At 37.6% G+C, this 17,464-nt stretch overlaps 1 protein-coding gene across 1 annotated transcript in view; it reads left to right on the top strand.

Annotated features, from left to right (window-relative positions):
* Positions 1–17,464, top strand: part of FAT4 (FAT atypical cadherin 4) — a 153,292-nt gene that overhangs the window by 96,481 nt on the left and 39,347 nt on the right. The window contains 2 exon segments of the mRNA XM_010710090.2: positions 2,357–3,279; positions 4,058–4,232. Coding sequence (XP_010708392.2) covers positions 2,357–3,279; positions 4,058–4,232 — 1,098 coding nt within the window.

Below are 17,464 nucleotides of genomic sequence, written 5' to 3'. Positions count from 1 at the left end.
AAAAAAAAAAACCTTAAAAAAATTAGCAGTACGATGCTTGGTTTCAAACATTCTTGAAAGTTAGTTCCACTTAGCCATTAGGGATCTGCTTTCTTTTTCCTCGTATGTTAATGTTCATCTGTGTACAATGAATGTGAACTGTCATGACATTGACATACAATTTTACATTTATCGTCCAGTCAATTAGGAAGGAAGCAAATGAGCTTTAGAAGAGCAAATCAGCCAGACATCTTGCCTCTTCTACTTTCTGGCACACTGACTGTTTTTAATAGGTTGAATTTAAAATTAGTAGGGCAGAAATTTCATTCCAAGGTCATGCCAGGCTCAGTTACCCAGTAGGACTGCAACTTCAGCAAATGTTATCATCTGTTGGTATTTTTGTTTCAAGCCCAAACCTTTTTATCCTGTGCTTTCTTGTATTTGGGTAGAGTACAGAAATAACCGTTACTGTACTGCTTTGCATGTGATTTGCAGACAATGCACACAAATATAATTTCATTGATTGTTTGTGCTACATGATTTCAAAGATCAGAAGAGCTCTTAAAAGACATTGTTTTCTAGTGATGTATACCTGTTGTTTTAGGATAAACGTTGGTAAAGGGCAAAACTGACTGTGATAGTGAAACAGCTCCACTGTCTATTTTTTTGTTTGACATACCTTGGGGAAACAACAGCTGTTTATGTCAACTTGAACCATACAGATACATAGTAAATATTAGTTAAAACTACAGGGGAAATAATGAAAAGGTAGAAGGAGTGAGAAGAACAGGTAGTAAATTTAATAGGAACAAGCACCACTATAGCAAACAATGGATAAAAAGAGTATTAAAATTTAGTAAAAATGGTTTTCATCTAAATGTTCTAATTTCTACCTATTTCTGAAGTCAGTTGCCAAAATACTGAATTGCCAGGAAGTACTTTACTGAAATCAGAAGTCTTCCATTCATGTAATTAATCATTTTGAAGTACAGCTGAACAGAAAATAGAATTGTATTATGTTTTTACATTGCTTTACTTGATCAAAGTAATGTAGAAACACTAATATCTGGCATATAAATGTATTAATTTCTTTAATTGCATAAAAATATTTTGTCTTTTATGTTTGGTTCTATTTGCTTTGTAATTATGTCCATACAAAGAAGAGGAGAGAGAGAAAGGTGCCAATTAGAGTAGCCCTTGGGGGAAGGCAAGTAGAACTAGAGTTCCTGAGTCTGAGCATAATAAACAGCAGTAATTAAAAAATCAAATACAGTAATAATATTGTAATCAAAGCAATTTAGTTGAAGGAAAAAAGCTGCTGAGTAAAAATGACAAAATGTACAACAAAGTAATAATCTGCTAAAGCAGGCAGCTTGGTTTCTTTGCATGTAAAAGTGAGTTTGAGGGGTAAATGAGTAGTGAAAAGTCTGTTAATCTGCTAATCCTAAATCACAGTCTTCATGACCCAAAACACGAAAACAAATCAATATGAATTAAAATATTAATGAGATAAATACTTAATATATCTGTGTATATATAAATCCATATAAATATACAGAAATATATGTGTATAAATGAAAGAAGACTTATTTCTATTTCCATTGGGTGTTCCAACAATTAGCTGTTTAGAGTGAGCTCTGACGTTGCAATGGCAATATACATTGTTTGCTATGTGGCATACTTAGAGCCATTTCGAAGCCTTGTAAGACTCAGAATGCATTTCCCGTACCAAAAGTATAAATCACTCCCTTGACCATAATTGCTAGTTGTGTTTCAGTCATAAGATGAAGGCTATTCATCTGGTGTTTTTGAACACTTCCTTGTATGGTAAGCATACCTCTCCACAGTATTCACTCTTGGCCTGCTCCATCTAGGCATGGGAGTTTCTGTTTTTTTGGTTTGTTTTTTGTAATTGGTTGGAAAAAATGATGAAATAATTATGTCAATGATAATGTTGCTGACTAGAAATGGGGAGAATGGAGCAAAAAACTGTTCTTTTAGCAGCAGAACTATTGATACTTTCTTCAAAACTATTGCAGATGTGACAAGTCGTACATGTTCTCACTGCAGTTCTTGCTGAAAGAAGTACAGGGATGAGATCTGCTGGCTTTTCCCTCAGTGGCCGCTCTAGTTAGCAATATCCTTCCCTGTCCCTCTTCAGCTCCTGTCAGAATTTAATTATTTCCATGGCTTATGTTCCACTGTGAAACTTTGCTGAAATTAACTGTTGGATTCAAAAATGATGATGGAGAAGCTGAATGGGAGGCATGTTCGTATGCTCCTCATTTCCGTAGGAAATGAGGCTAGAAGCATCTATGTATCTAGATCAGTGGGATTAAGGCATATTCTCTTACCTAGCTGTTTTCCTGCCCCCCAGGCTCCAACTCACAGCTGTCATTCAGCATCGCCTCCGGGGACAGCGTAGGGCACTTTGGTATCGACAACAGCGGGGTGCTGAGCATCCAACAACCTTTGGATCGGGAAAAGCAGTCTTTCTATAGCCTTGTTGTTCAAGTCCACGACATGGCCCCTCTCCCTGCCTCCAGGTACACAAGCACAGCTCAAGTCTCCATTATTCTGCTGGATGTGAATGACAGCCCTCCTAGCTTTATCTCTCCAAAGCTGACCTACATCCCAGAAAATACACCGATAGACACAGTCGTGTTCAAGGCACAGGCGACTGACCCTGACAGCGGTCCAAACAGCTACATCGAGTACAGTCTGCTTAGGCCTCTGGGCAATAAATTCAGCATTGGCACTATTGATGGTGAGGTCAGGCTGATCGGGGAGCTTGACAGAGAAGCTGTGTCCAACTACACATTGACTGTGGTGGCTACGGACAAGGGCCAGCCATCGCTTTCTTCATCTACAGATGTGATAGTCATAGTCCTCGACATTAATGATAACAATCCCATTTTTGCACAAAAGCTTTATAGAGTAGAGTTGGAGGAAAACACTTTAACAGGAACAGATTTAATCCAGGTGCTTGCTGCTGATGGAGATGAGGGTACAAATGGGCAGGTTCGCTATTCCATTGTGAGTGGAGATACTGGTAATGAGTTTCGCATCGATTCTGTGACGGGGGTGATAACGGTTGCTAAGCCTTTGGACAGAGAGAGGAAACCCTCCTATATGCTGACTGTTCAGTCCTCCGATCGTGGAAGCAGCCCAAGGACTGACACCACAACAGTCAATATTGTTCTGAAAGATGTTAATGATTACATTCCCACATTTGAACTTTCTCCCTACAATGTGAATGTTCCTGAGAATTTAGAGACGCTTCCCAAAGTCATTCTTCAGGTGAGTACGCTCAACAAATTGACATGCATTTGCTACAATTACATACATTTGCTACAATGCCTTGGAACATTTTATTAATATACCTTGACCATTGGGGAAAAAAACAAACAAACAAACAAAAAACCCACAAGATTGAAAAGCTACCTTTTGGCCGTAACCTAACAAGCAATGGTTGCTGTTTTGTTTTCCTTTCTGTATTTTTTTTTTCTTGCTTTTTGCCAAAATTTGGTATTGGGCTTTGAATTTGGTTTTGTGTCATCCCCCCTTCATCACCCCCCCCCATCTATCTTTTCACACACTCTAGGACTTCAAGAGTTTCCCCTATTCTCTCAGCTCATTTTCAAAATCCATGCAACAAATCTGTCCATCTGATCCTTGCCTATGTAGGATGAGGCTCTATTCCAAACACTGAAAGAGAAATAAATGGATTGAGATGGCAGGACATACAGTGTGTTCTTGGATACTGAGCTCAGTCTATACCAAGTCATCTGTGATTTTCACTGCACCCCAATGCCATCTTTATGTATTTAAACGTAAGAAAGATAAGTAATCAACTATTTTAAAATTTTCAAGCAATGCTTTTAAGTCCACCACCACTGTTTTAAATCATTTTACCATTACAGCTATTTTGTAATAGCCTTAAGATACTGGGATTAGTTCAATCCATTAATTAGGATTAATGTCACAGAGAATATTTTCTTTACCCCAATAAAATTGTACAGACTCCGCACTTATTGGTTACTGAATTTTTTTTCATGCCTTTATGTTGCTTTTGTAGGTTGTAGCAAGAGATGATGATCAAGGCCTAAACAGCAAGCTTACCTATGTCCTGGTGAGTGGCAATGAAGAAGGAGCCTTTACTCTCTCAGCCAGTGGGGAGCTGCGCTTAGTGCAGAGCCTGGACCGAGAAACGAAGGAGCAGTATGTTTTATTGATCACAGCTGCTGACTCAGGTAAAGTAAATGTGCAGTCTCTTCTAGTTAAATCTTGCCTTACTTGACAGCATTACATTCCTGATGCACAAAAAAAAAAAAAAAAAGTACTTTCTTAACGATCTGAAATTTTAGTGCATGGAGATTTGTACTGAAGTTTCAGTTTAGCTCTCCAGGGTGAAATCTGGGCTCACATGATGTCAAAGGGAGTTCATTTTCTTGAAATCAAGATTTTTATCCGTATGCATTAGTAGGTCTCACTACAGATTTTAGATGGATTGGTTTATTTCCACCATAGTAGTGAGTGATCCTACCAAGGTCATGAGAGCCTCTTCAATAGCAATAAAAAACAGTTTAATGTTGTCATCAGAAATGTGCAGACATTTCAAACCAATGGCCAGGAAAGAGCTATGGATTACACAGTTAATCTTACTGAAATGTTACCCCTCAAGAGTAATGACAATTTAGATTTTAGCATTTAAATTTTCTGCTTTTCCTACCATACAGTCTTAGATTGCTCCAAAATCCCAAATGTATTTTAAGTTCCCTCAGTTTAAAACACAGACATGAATTCTTATTATGAAGATTAATGACTTTTTGACTACAGGTGTCTGAGCATAAAATGTAGGTTGCAGATTTGGATATGAGTATTGGTAACAAAGACATTCTGCATCTTATCCTGAATGGATCACCAGTCCTCTGGAATCTGATGGTTTGTAATTTACTGCAGGACTTGTTCTTACTTTCAAATAATAAAAATAGAAGCAAACCCAACTTGTTGACAAGTTGGTACAGTTTTGTTTTCTACTGTATTGTGCACAGTATATTATGTCAGTGACAGTGTCTGTGACTTATATTTTCCTATTGCAGCAGTACTCAGGTATTTCACAGTCTGAGCACAGCTGAAACTGTGAAATATAATTTTAGGACTTGGCATATCATTTGTCTTGTACTTTGGCTGGAGATACTATGCCACATTGTATTTTTTCACACTGGCTTTCCATTACTGTATAGCTGCAAAGTGCACACTTGTGACTTGGACATGCTTGGGCTTGAACAAGCTTATGTTAGTTCTGAATCTGGATACATCAGATAAAGCAGATCTTTGGTACCTGTTTACTCTCCCAGTCCAAGTTGCACGTCTAGAAATTGAGTAGAATTCTATAGAATTTTGCCCTACATACGAAATATGTGGAGTCTGAATTCATAGGGCATGTGTCAAGTGGCAAACAATGATTTCCTTCTAAAAAAAAAATAGCAAGAAATCAGTTTTACCCTCTGCCGAGCACCACATATAAGCCAAAAGTTTGACAATAGCATAATCTTTTCCTAAACTAATTCCTAAGAAATGTGAAATCCAGAATTTTTATCCAATCATGGCAAATGAAAATATTTATCTGTATTTGAAGACTTCTTAGTTTCAGCAAGTTCAGGGGAGGATTTAATACATGAATTATGCATGGAACCTTTGTCTTCAGTGGCTGACAACAATAGCAGTGTGTATCATTAGTTCCTATCATAAGCACATATATATTATGCTGACTAATTTATTGTTGTTGTTGTTTTTAAATAATTTTTCATGGTCTCATAATCTCAAGATGTTGTTTCCTCTTATCAGTACAAAAAGATGCTAGCAAAAATGTTCAGAAACAGATGCTAAATAGTGACTTTAAGTTAAAGGTAACTGTTTATTGCATTTAAGTTTCCAACCAGACAGTCAGTATGATTTGTTACAGCTTTTAGCCAAATAATGTTAGATGTTATCTTTTGATTGGACTGGAAACTTTCTCTAAGTTCTTACCATCAAAGAAAACGTTTGAAACTATGTTAGCCGTGATTTATCTATATAAAACAACATGGGAAAATCTGCTCCTGCAGAAGTTGATGCCAAAATTTCCCTTGATTTCAGGGAAGTAGTAAGTGGGCTGTAGTCATAACAGGTACTCAGAGAAGAAATTCTAGGGGACTCATGTTTAAATTAGTCATACTGAGTTCATCAGTCTAGGTAGTAAAGAGTACAGATAAATAATTTGTTTGAGGCCTCTTCAAAGAGTGATGTTTGCAACAGTAATATGGAAGAAAGGACCAAGCTACAGACTCTGGGTTTTCTGTTGAGCTTTGTCTTAAGTCTTGTATTACTGTGTGTTACATTATCGTTTGTGGAATGCACAAGAATTACTGTAGACATCTGGCAGCTGAAATAGAAAAAAAGAAAAATAATGGGGAAAGAAGTCTTTCTTAAAAGAGTTGTAGCTTATCAGAAGAAGAATGTATTACTTTAAAATATACAAACGCTACTGGTAGGGTTATGTGATGGATATCCATCACAGCAGTAATACACTGACCTTTGCTAGTTGATGTTTGATTCATTAAATAAGGTATTTCTGGTTCTACTACCAGAAAGATGGCAGTGATGTATCTGAAATGGGTAAACAGTGCATTCAAATATTCTGTTCTAGAGCAGCTGATTATACAGTTTATAAAAGAAATTCTCACTGGCACGTCCAGTTCTTTGCCTAATATAACTATGTGTTTCTAATATCTTAGCTTGTATTTGTCTGATAATGCTTCTATTCTTAGAAAGAAGAATCTTGCATAGAGTCAATTCAACCCACAACAAATAAAAAACAGGTAGTGTTGCAGTGTAAGAAATCAGTGGCTGCCAAAATGTTGAAGAGAGCAGACGTGTCTAAAAGCATTTACATACATATTATTTCTGAAAATAAATCAAGGAAGAGGTTTGCACTTTGAGTACAGCTTTTATTAGCTGTAATAAACAGTCTTTTGGTTCCCCTTTAGCAGCCAAACAAGTCTTGCTATATATGGTGCGTCTTATATAGCTTCTTTTCCAGACAAATATCACGGTAGGTGTCCAGATGCAGTTAGCTCTGATGAGGTTGGGGTAGTCCGTCAAGGGCAAAATTCTCTCTTTCCAACCTATTTCCTATTTTTCATAGAACCTACATCTCGATTTTTTTTATGCTCCACTGACTAATTTAAAAGATTAGAGAATGATACTCTACTCCTATAGAAATCTGTGCCAACTCTTTCCTTTGTTTCAAAGAAGCAGACACAATACATGCTCAGAAGCACGTTTTGACTTAAGAACTGATGAATTTTCATGTTTTTGAATGTCTTCCTGATCTCCCTATACATAATCAAGAATTTCTTAGTTATATTTATTATCAGTTCATCTATTTGTGGCTGTGGCACTTACAGTGTTTTTGTAGTTGTCTATGGAGAAGTTGACGGAAGAATTAATTAATTTTGTCCAGAAGTGTCAGCACAGTGTATTGAAAACAGTCTGTGGCCTCAGAAAGTGTAGCCCCATTGCTCATGACCATCACTTCATCCCCTAAACCTCGTGGGTTTTAATAGCACATATTGGCAGCACAACCCGAGTCTATTTGTAGCAGATGAAGGATTACAACATGGCAAAATGTCAGCCTGCATATGCAAAGCATAGTGCCAGCTGGGCTGCATGAGATTGAGTGCCCGCACTGGCTTTGGAGTCTGTGCTTCATCACACTGTGCAGGCATGCTCTCCCTAGAGCCCAGATTTCAGTCCTGGGCACATGAGAAAAGTTGTTAAGTTGCTGAGTATTAAGAGTTGAGCCAAGCTGCTTGTAAGCATGTGCTACAGGTGAGAAAGGGATCACTGGCAGAATCATGTGCACCAGAGATGTCAGTTGGGCAGTTTTCAGAAGAATGCTTTCCCAAGCAAAAGTCAGAGTCATGACATAAGCATCAACTTGGCTCTGACCCAGCTATTCTTTGACGCTGCCTGCTATCCTCTACATACTCCTCAAGATAGATCTTGAATCAACAGAGTGCAGTATCAAAACCTGATAAAACATTTTCTGGTGCTTGGCTCAGCAGTAGATGACAGTGATTTGTGGCCATACGGCCTGGTTCATGCTCAGTTTCTCTGAGACACTATCCACAAAGATTCATGATTTCAGCCTCTTTCCTCACTTTTGCATTTCCTCCTTACTTTGTCTCAGATAGTTGACTGTTGGTCAAGGCAGTAGGATATTACAAAGAGGCACAAAGCATCCCTCATTAGGAGTATTCAACATCTTCCAGAGCTGTACACCTGTGGCTTTGTTTAAGAAACAAAGCATAATTCAGCTCCAAAGTTCACCCATCCCAGTTTAGAGCCCCTCATGCAGCAAAAGCTGTAGACCAGAGTGTGTGAAATATAAATATGACAGGCAAAATGATGGTCTGTGGAATAACACGATAGTGTTTAGATTGCAGATGCTCCTCCAAAATATCTGCTAACATAAACACTGAGAAACCTACGTGAAACTATTTGAATGAGTCTTTACGGGTCTGTTTCTAACACATAAATCATCTGTTTTGCTTTGCTGTAATCTTCTTCATGGCAAAATGGTTGGGGAAAGGGACTTTCTCAATGATTTTTTTCCCCCCATCTGTTGGGGACCCAGCAATGAGTAAACATTCGGTCCTGGCAGCCTGACAAGAAGTGGTGCAGCCTCTTTTATCATCCATAGCTTTAACTCGTTGAGCCATTTTCTGGAGAAAATGTTAGCATTCCAACAGTCCTCCTCCTTTTATTTATTGGTCACAGGGAGGTAGAGTAGCACATCTGGAAACCTGCTAGCTGCTCAGGACTACTGTTTAAATAAACTGCACCCACCATATCTTGCTTTGGTTGGACAGAACAGCATGTTGCCACAATAAAGCCACAATCAAAATGTGATGTTTCTAATTAGAATCTGTGTTGCCGTGGGTTTTTAAATTATTTTCTTAAAATAACCTATTTACTAATTTAGATAAATCTGAAAGGCATGAACCAGTGGACTGATTAATGTATTTAGTTAGCTGGTTGTTGTATACCTTCCTGGCCTGTGTCAAAAAGCAACCATATGTTTTTCTTTACAAAATGTTGGCCCTTAACTTATGCATTCTTTCCTCAAGAATGCAGGAGGGCAACCAAACATAGAGGTTATATCCCTTTCAGGAATTCTCATTTGACATATGCTTTTGGTTCACTTCAATCTTAAAATCAAATTAAATCTGACAATATAGTTGTATTGTTCTTCTAACCCTTTCTTTTGACACGTTTTGAGATATTTCCTGGTCTGTGGTGACAAGTAAAGGATAACTGTATTTTCATATTGGAAAAACTGCAGGCTCTATTTTCTGGTGATAGAAAGAAAGAGTCTTGAGGGTTAACATTATGTGAGATTTATATGACTGGGCTTAGAGACATTTATACTCATCCTGTTTTCTTAGCATACACTGTTTCTACTTAACAGGCAGTTTGCATTGTGAAAACATATTGCTTTAAAAGAATGAGCTGTGTTTTTAAAACAAATTCAGCTATTATTAAATCTTGTTACTGTCAAAAACAAACAAACAAGTCACAAATTCCCTTTAGAAATGGCCTGTTTTTCATGCTTTCTGTATTATGTCTAAATATGCACATTACTTCAGCCATGGTTGAGCTAAATGAAGCTGATGTGCTTACCTTGGTGCTGAGCAGTTTACATAATGAATACTCTCTTGTAGGATCTGTTTTATGCCACAGCTCTGTCAAAATGAATGTTTGTTTTTATCCCAGCCCCATTTATTTCCGTGCTGGTAGGGAAGCACTTCCTCATGCCAACACTATCTATTTGAGTCTAATTTTGCTATTTTACTAGTTGTTTTATTTTTACTATTTCACCACCGTTACAAAATCTATTGTTTTAGTAGTTCTGCATGATTTTTTTTAAATTTATTTCTAAATCAGACAAGAGAACTGGCAACGGACTTATCAGTGAGCTCTGATAAGCATTTATTCTGTGTTACCATGTTTAAAATCAAGAGAGAGGGGAATCAATAGTGGCATTTTGTAGATTTGGGAGGCTAATACCAAGATCCTACCATTTCATGGAGCCTAGAAACTGTTGGCAATGTTTTCATTTTTCTCTGGAAATCAACAGGCTCACAGAGCTGTTTAGGCAGCAGGGTTATGGCAAAGTCAGTCAGGTGTCAGATGTCCCTTAGACAGTAATTGCCAAGGAAGAGCCTATATCCATGTCTATATTATGTGGCAAATTTACTCCCCAAAGGAAATGAAGTTTTAGCCCATCCCTTTAGAGGACTTCCCTGCAAGATGTGTAATACGGCCCTAGAATACCATTTGAGGGATTTTGTCTTCTATTTGGAGTTAAATCTTCATTATTAGATCATTATTTTTTAAATAGTTCGAGTTCCCCTGGGCTAAATCCAAGTTTTTGTGTTCTCTGGCGTGAGATTTGGGAGAGGTGTATATTCAGATTGGCAAAGGGGTCAGCTGGCCAGAGTAAGCTAAAATATCTATGAAAAGAAGGAAAGTTACTTTTTCACTTAGGTTAAAACCATGGGCAGACTTCAGCTTTGAGACCAGTTCCTAATTGATGGTGGATTTTATTTGGACAAGGCAAGCAAAGTTACAAATATATATTAAAAGGTTTATCTTCTTTAGTTCAAGAATGCTCTTACTACTTTTAGAAAAATGGTAAATTTAATGTACTTTTTCATTCAAACATTTCTTGTGTAATTCCTTTTCTCCTCTGTCAAGATTGTGGAGAATCCAGCAAGTCATTTACAGGTTTATTTTAAATGAGATAATCTGTTTCTAGCTGGAAGTTGTTGGGTGAACTGCTCTCTTTTTCACTGTGTACTCTTTTTGGTTGGGATAGTGTTAATTTCTTCTTTTGGTTTATAAAAAATAGTGGTGAGAATTCTTGTGTCATTGAACATAGTTTTATGCCTTCTAGGAAGATTGAATAATGAGTGTGGATGATGTTCTTGCTTATTCTGTTATAGTATTATAAAATCGTAGAATTGCTCAGATTGGAAAAGACCTTAAAGATTAGCTTATTGCACCACTAATGCAGGAAGCTCAAATATCCAGTATTATTCTTATCTGTTCTATCATTTGTCTTGCTACAATCAACTTAGAAGTCTTAAGTGAAAATTAACTTAAAATAATTGTCCTTTTGCTTAGATCACTTTTAAATGAAATTCTACTGCAGAGATGTTGAAGAGTTTGTTGAATGTTGTTTTGCAAAAGAGTAAGATAAGTAATCATTACGCTATGCAAGGAAAAATTTTCAGCCTTTTATAAATACAAATACATTTCCAGTTATTGTGATCTTAAACTGTTTTCTGAATCAGGTGTTACACCTTATAAATGGCATGTCTGCTAGTTGATTCTTCAGTAACAAAGCTACAATTTCAGAAAGGATAAAATGAGTAAAACTCATTCATATGACCTGAAAACTTATCCTGCTGGTTAATCTTTGCTATTTATAAAGGATGTTTTTAAATCATAATTCAAAATCACACATTACAGGAATTTCTCTGTGGGATATTCAAGACTACAAGCAGTCAAAATTTAATTTAGTCAGCAGTCCCTCCAGGAGCCATCTTTTCTGGTGTTTTTTTTTGTTGTTGTTTTTTATTTGTTTGTTTCTGTTTACAGCAATAGCTTATAACAAGGATAGGGTGTTTGATGATTTAAGAAAATATTTTTATTTTTAAATCCTTATGTATTTTTTTAATTTATTCTTTAATCTAGCTGCAGTCACCAGACTTCCTGGTGGTGTGCACTGCCATGCCTCTACCCTTGGACACTGTATACACCGTGGACACATCAAGATGCTCCCTTACAGGCAGTCATCTGCCAGGTCTTGTTATGAAAATTATGTTCAGCTGTAAGAAATTGGCCTTAAAGCTTCTTCTTGTGAAACTTCCTTGGAAAAAGACATTTTTTTTTGTTCTGGATTTAAATGTGGTTCTTGCTAAGAAATCTTTGATAGTTACACACATCTTTCCTAAACCACATCTCCAATGACCTATGCTTTAGACCTTACCAGTAGCACAGGAGATAAAACACTTGGGCCTTGGGAGGAGGACAAAACCTGATAGCCAGGAGTTGCTGACTGACGTCTGCTTTATCAGCTGCCCAACATCCAGCTTATGCTGTGCTCAGTGCAGCCAGAATCTTGTACAAATAATTACTTCTTTTGCTCATTTACATATGCACTGTCTAATGTGTTCCAGGTAAATAAATTAATTCAAATTTTTCTGTGTTTCAAATCAAGCTTCTTTTACACTAGAAGTTAAATGTGTAATGCAAGTTAGTTGCATTTTAACTTTTTCTATCTCCATTTTAAATACTGCTTGCTTCTGTAAGGCTCAGAACACTCTATCTGCATATCAAAGCATTAAGAATGATTGGCTGCTTTATTATGAGAAAGGCCTTGTTTACTTGGGTGATAAAGTTAGTGCTCTGTAATAACGCATTCAACTTCTAGCCCTGGGACTCATTCACTGAGTGTTTGACTGCAGAAGTGAAATCCGCTTTGTTGCAAAGCAACACATTTCAGTAAAGCAAAAATTCCATTTCTGTTAAATTGCTTTCCAATTTTCAAGATAATGATGTGTTTAATTTATCACAAAACATGGTAAATTGCCTGCCGTATGTGTTTTGATTAGTCTTTTATTTTCATTTTATTTAATTTTATTTTTTTTAAATTTCATTTAATTTTATCTATAGTGTTCTACTTAAATTTAGTGTTAGTTTTCTAGTATTTAATTTTGATATTTTATTTTTGGCAAAAAGTTTTGAGTTTTTAGTTTCTGAAAGGAATTATAGTTGTACTGTCTTCTGTAGTAACCACTGCACAGACAAGACTGAGGATCCGTTAAAACTTCAAACAATGTGTGGATAATATGCTGAACACATTCTCTTATTTCTAGTTTTTGTTGTAAGCTATCCAGTATCACACAGCTGGGATGATTTCCAATAATATAATCTTTTTGTGAATGTTTTTGAAGCATCTCAATGGCTTTGTGAGTTTCCTTCAGATGTTTTGTTTTGCACCTCTATCCCACAAAGTGTTGTGACTGTTCCCCCGTATTCATGCTGGAGTCTGGCTGTGGTGTGGAGACCTGAACAGATTCTGTCTTCTCTTGGAGGGTAGGAGCAAAAAGTTGAAGAGGCCTGCTCTAATTTCTACACTGACACATTTTTGTCATCATACTCTTTTTGTGGCTCATCAGTCACAGATGAGCAGTAGCATCAGGGGACCTTTTTGGTGATCTTTGCCATCCATGCTTTGCTGAAACAGGCAAAAGAGGAGGGAAATAGAAGAGGGAGGTTCAGCTTCTGCCTGCCTGCTCCACAGTCCCCTGGTGTCATGTCGTTGGCACCTCCCCAGATGTTCTCTGCAGAGAGGGAAGTTGCATCCCACAGCCAGCCTAGGATGAGGTGGCCTCTCATAACCTCGTTCTGCAACTTGTTCTCCACCATGAGCCTCCAAGGAGCAGGTTCCCAAGGTCTGCTCCTTCTCTTCATCCCCAGACACATGTTTACTTAGCAGATGTAAGCAAAAAGCTTAAGTTTTTGGAAGAACATCCGTGGGAAGCAATTTTATTCTTGAACTCTGTGTTGCTATTTTGACACTCTCCCAGGTTAATCTTTATTTCAACAATGACATGTGGACATTTGTGGGGCTCTCTGCTTAATGTATATGTACAGCTGTCACCTTGAAAATAAACTGTTCTGTTCATAAAAACAGACCACAGTGCACAGATATTGAAAATTCAAATAATATGAATAATATATGAATTTTGTCTTCTAAGTTTTAAAGATTTGATGTTCACTGAGCAGTCAGTTTGATCTTTCCCATTTATTTCCCTGAGTTAACTTCACATTCTGTGGCTATTAATCATTTGATGGCTGCTTCGTTTCCCTATCTGTCTTGAAAATGGTTTTTCAACGTGGATGTTTTAAGCCTTTGTGAGAGGCTGTGTTTTGGAACCTAAAAACTATTAGTATAGTTCTAGAAAAATGCTCTAAATAAGAGATGTCTGACAGAAATAATTACTACTTCTGCTGCAAAATGGCTTAAAATATTATAAAAGTTTGTAGAAATTTCCCTGCAAGCTCAGTAAAAGAAAAGTGTAAGTCTGTGGCACTCAGAGCTGTTTGTAGGAGAATGCAGAGTCTTGTGTACTGTGTACAACAATTTTATGTAGATTGTAAACATGTCTGGTTTATCAAAAATAGGTTGGGGACAATTCAAATGTTAGATTAATAGAACAGAATTTACACAAATTTAACTACTCTTATTTATGTGAAATGTTAAGCATAATGTGAAAAGCACACACACAAGAAGGATAATGCTCTAGCATAATTAGAATAACTGACTTGAGTAAGATTTGCTATTGAAGCAAAACTAAGAAATCTGGGAACTCAGCCCAACCATGGAAAGTACTTCTTTTACCACAAATATGACATCTACATTTTATGAAACCTACTTATTATCAGGGGCCAAATTCTGTGGTCCTTATGCAAGCAGAACTTTCACTGGAAGTTCACTGAGAATGGTAGAGTTTGGCCCTGAGCTATTTCTTTTCCATTGAAAATTACTTCATTTGTAATTTCCTCTTCTTATATTTCTCAGTAACTGCAGAAATGTGAGCTAGTCATTTAATTTCAAGTGAATACAAGCTTTGAGAACTCTGTGAAACTGCAACTTTATCTTTCAGCATAATAGAATAAAGGAATAAATTTGTGGACGTGATGTTTTACTTAGAGAGGAAAAAGGACGTATTTGGATAACTGTGTAGACAGGAAAGCAATGTAGATGCGTGAGTTTTTCCATCTAAGAAAAATGAGAATGATTTTTGGTTTTGAGACAAAAAGCAGTGGCTTTGGATGTTACAAACAGCTGAATTAATATTGGACTTCTGGGATATTTCTTGAGCCACAAACTAGCACTGAATGAGATCTGAGTTGCTTATATTACCCTAGCTAATTTTATTAGTATGCTCAACCTTGGCTGGTATTTTCACTTCTCTGAGACTAAAATAAATGCGTCTACACTGTGCTGTACTGTGCCTTGTAGACACACCCAATGGGAGCAATGGCCATCAAGTGTCTTACAAAGAGCCAATTTCTGCCATTTTGATTCACACAAGTGCTCTTATTTTGACAAGTGTAATGCATCAATAAGGAATATGTGGGTAGATAACACATATGGAGTCAGACCAAATTGATAGAGTACTGGGCTAATACAAAATCTTCCCTGTATTAGCATACTCTTCCCTTAGGAGTACTCTTCCCATTTCTCCATGGTGATGGGAAGCCTTGTGAGTACAGATATCATAGCATTGAGCTCCAGCTCCTTCTTACACCAAGGAATGTGCTTGAGCTCATGCCATCATGCTACCATTGGGTTATGTCTAATGGAGCCTTCTGGAGCAGCTTCTGCTGCAGTTGTTTTTGTGAAGAAGCTGACAGATTGAATTTTCCATCATTGGCTCTTTGTGTGAGCAAATGCATTTAAGACAATGAGTTTCACATCTTCGCTGAAATTTAGCTTTCTTTTCCAGGCTGAATTGCATTACTAATGCTCTTTGAATGGGATTTACCCGAGGTTAATTTCTGAATTATGCATAAATTGTTTAATCACCTGTGAAACTTAACAACTTTTGACTTTTCATTTCATTAGCTGTGAGATGGATGAGGATTAAATGTGTTTGGAAGGCCAGACCTTGATGACACATGCAGTGAACGGCACTGAGGACTCCGTTTCATTTAATGCAGTAATAATAAACACTCCATGGGCAGTATTTCAGCAATCAGGAACGCTTTTGCAGCCTTTTCTATCTATAAGCATTTGGCTAGATGACAATATTGAAAAGAAGGAAAAAAAAAAGTGAAAAATGAGTCAAACTTAGTGCCTTAATGTATCCTTCCCGACTGAAAGTATATTAATTGGCAGAGTGCATTACCTCAGAAAGGAGCAGAGAAAGGGCTCCATTGTGCATAGACAAGGCGGGAAACTTCTCCTCTGGCTCATTTCTTCCTTCTCAGCATTGTGATCTGGCCTGTCCTGTTGGTGGGCTTCAAAGGAAGCCTGGCGAGATTTATAGCTCATCTCCTTTAGAAGCTCCTTGATTTGGTTTGTTTGCACGTTACATCAAATTACTTGGAAGTATTTTGTGTTTAGAAATGTCCTTCCCCTGCAGAAGCTACTCTCAACTTCTTCATGGGAGGCTGTAATATGCCTTCAGACTGTGAGGGTTAAAAGTGGGGAAAATTGGTCATTAGTTGCTTTTTCTCACAGAAGCTCTGTGTCTGAAGCCCTTGCCAGGACCACGTGAGATGCAAGAGCAGAGCCTGCCTCCTTCCTAGCCCTGAGAGGCCAAGGCCTAGCAGTGACCTCGTGCAGCAGCAACCCCAACCGTCTGCTGTGATGGAGGGATTAGGACGGTCACAAGGGGCTGCCTGTATTTTATCAAGTGACAGCTCAGTCTAATAAACTTGCCTTTCAGTAAGGGCTTGAATCAGTCTCCGGGGTGCTGGCCCAAACCATTTCATTAATGTTGCTTTTTCCCTGCTCCAGCAAACGGTGAATTATTGTATCTCCTTGAGACTGAGGGGGAGAGGGATGCAATCTTGGGTAAATCAGGCATGGTCACCATTTGTCTTTGTGCTGTACCTTGTGAGTTTTGTGCTCTTCTCTCTCTCCCTCCCTGTTTTGCTACATATTCAAAAGAAAAGCAGGATCCCATTTTTTCAGGGACCCTCAGCGAAGAATTTGGTTAGCAGAAGGTGTTATGCTGATTCTTGGCTCAATGAAAGTGCAATAAACTGGCAAAGCCATCATGAACTTGTGAAACTTTTCAGTGTCATTTTAAGATTTGATGAAAGAGAACTGTAAAGAGAATCAGTACTGAAAGACTGCTTGTGAATATGCATGCTATGTCTTAGTTGTTTGCACACATCAGGGTTAAATATTGGAAAAAGAAGAAAAGTTGTAGGTTAAATAAATTTGATCTTATTTCCCATAAACCAGTATCACATCAGAGTGAGGACTGTGCTGCTGTAGATGGTTGCTTCTAGAGAGAAATCAAGCCTGCCTGAGTCTGGAAACTGTGCAACCTTCTCACCCTTTGGAGAAGGTCTTCCTAGGTCAGGGTGTGACCGGCAATAGAAGTGCTGTGTGAGTGGCTGGGGTTTGCCACTATTTTCCCTCTATTTGTTCTGTGGATAAGTAAATTGAAGGCTGGAGTCTTCACGGCTGTCAGCGTGCCACCTTTGAACAACTTTTCAAAGGCAACCACATGTTCAAATTGGCCTTAATTGTTACAGGAAGACTTCTGAATGTTTCCAAGACCATCTTTTTCCACTGAGCTTGTATTACAAAAATTGCTGGAATTAGATGAAGCAAGTATTAAAA

This window comes from Meleagris gallopavo, chromosome 4, assembly GCF_000146605.3.
Source record: "Meleagris gallopavo isolate NT-WF06-2002-E0010 breed Aviagen turkey brand Nicholas breeding stock chromosome 4, Turkey_5.1, whole genome shotgun sequence".
Lineage (NCBI taxonomy): Eukaryota > Metazoa > Chordata > Aves > Galliformes > Phasianidae > Meleagris > Meleagris gallopavo.
The sequence above is the reverse complement of the archived record's forward strand: the minus strand, read 5'-3'. Positions and strand labels throughout refer to the sequence as shown.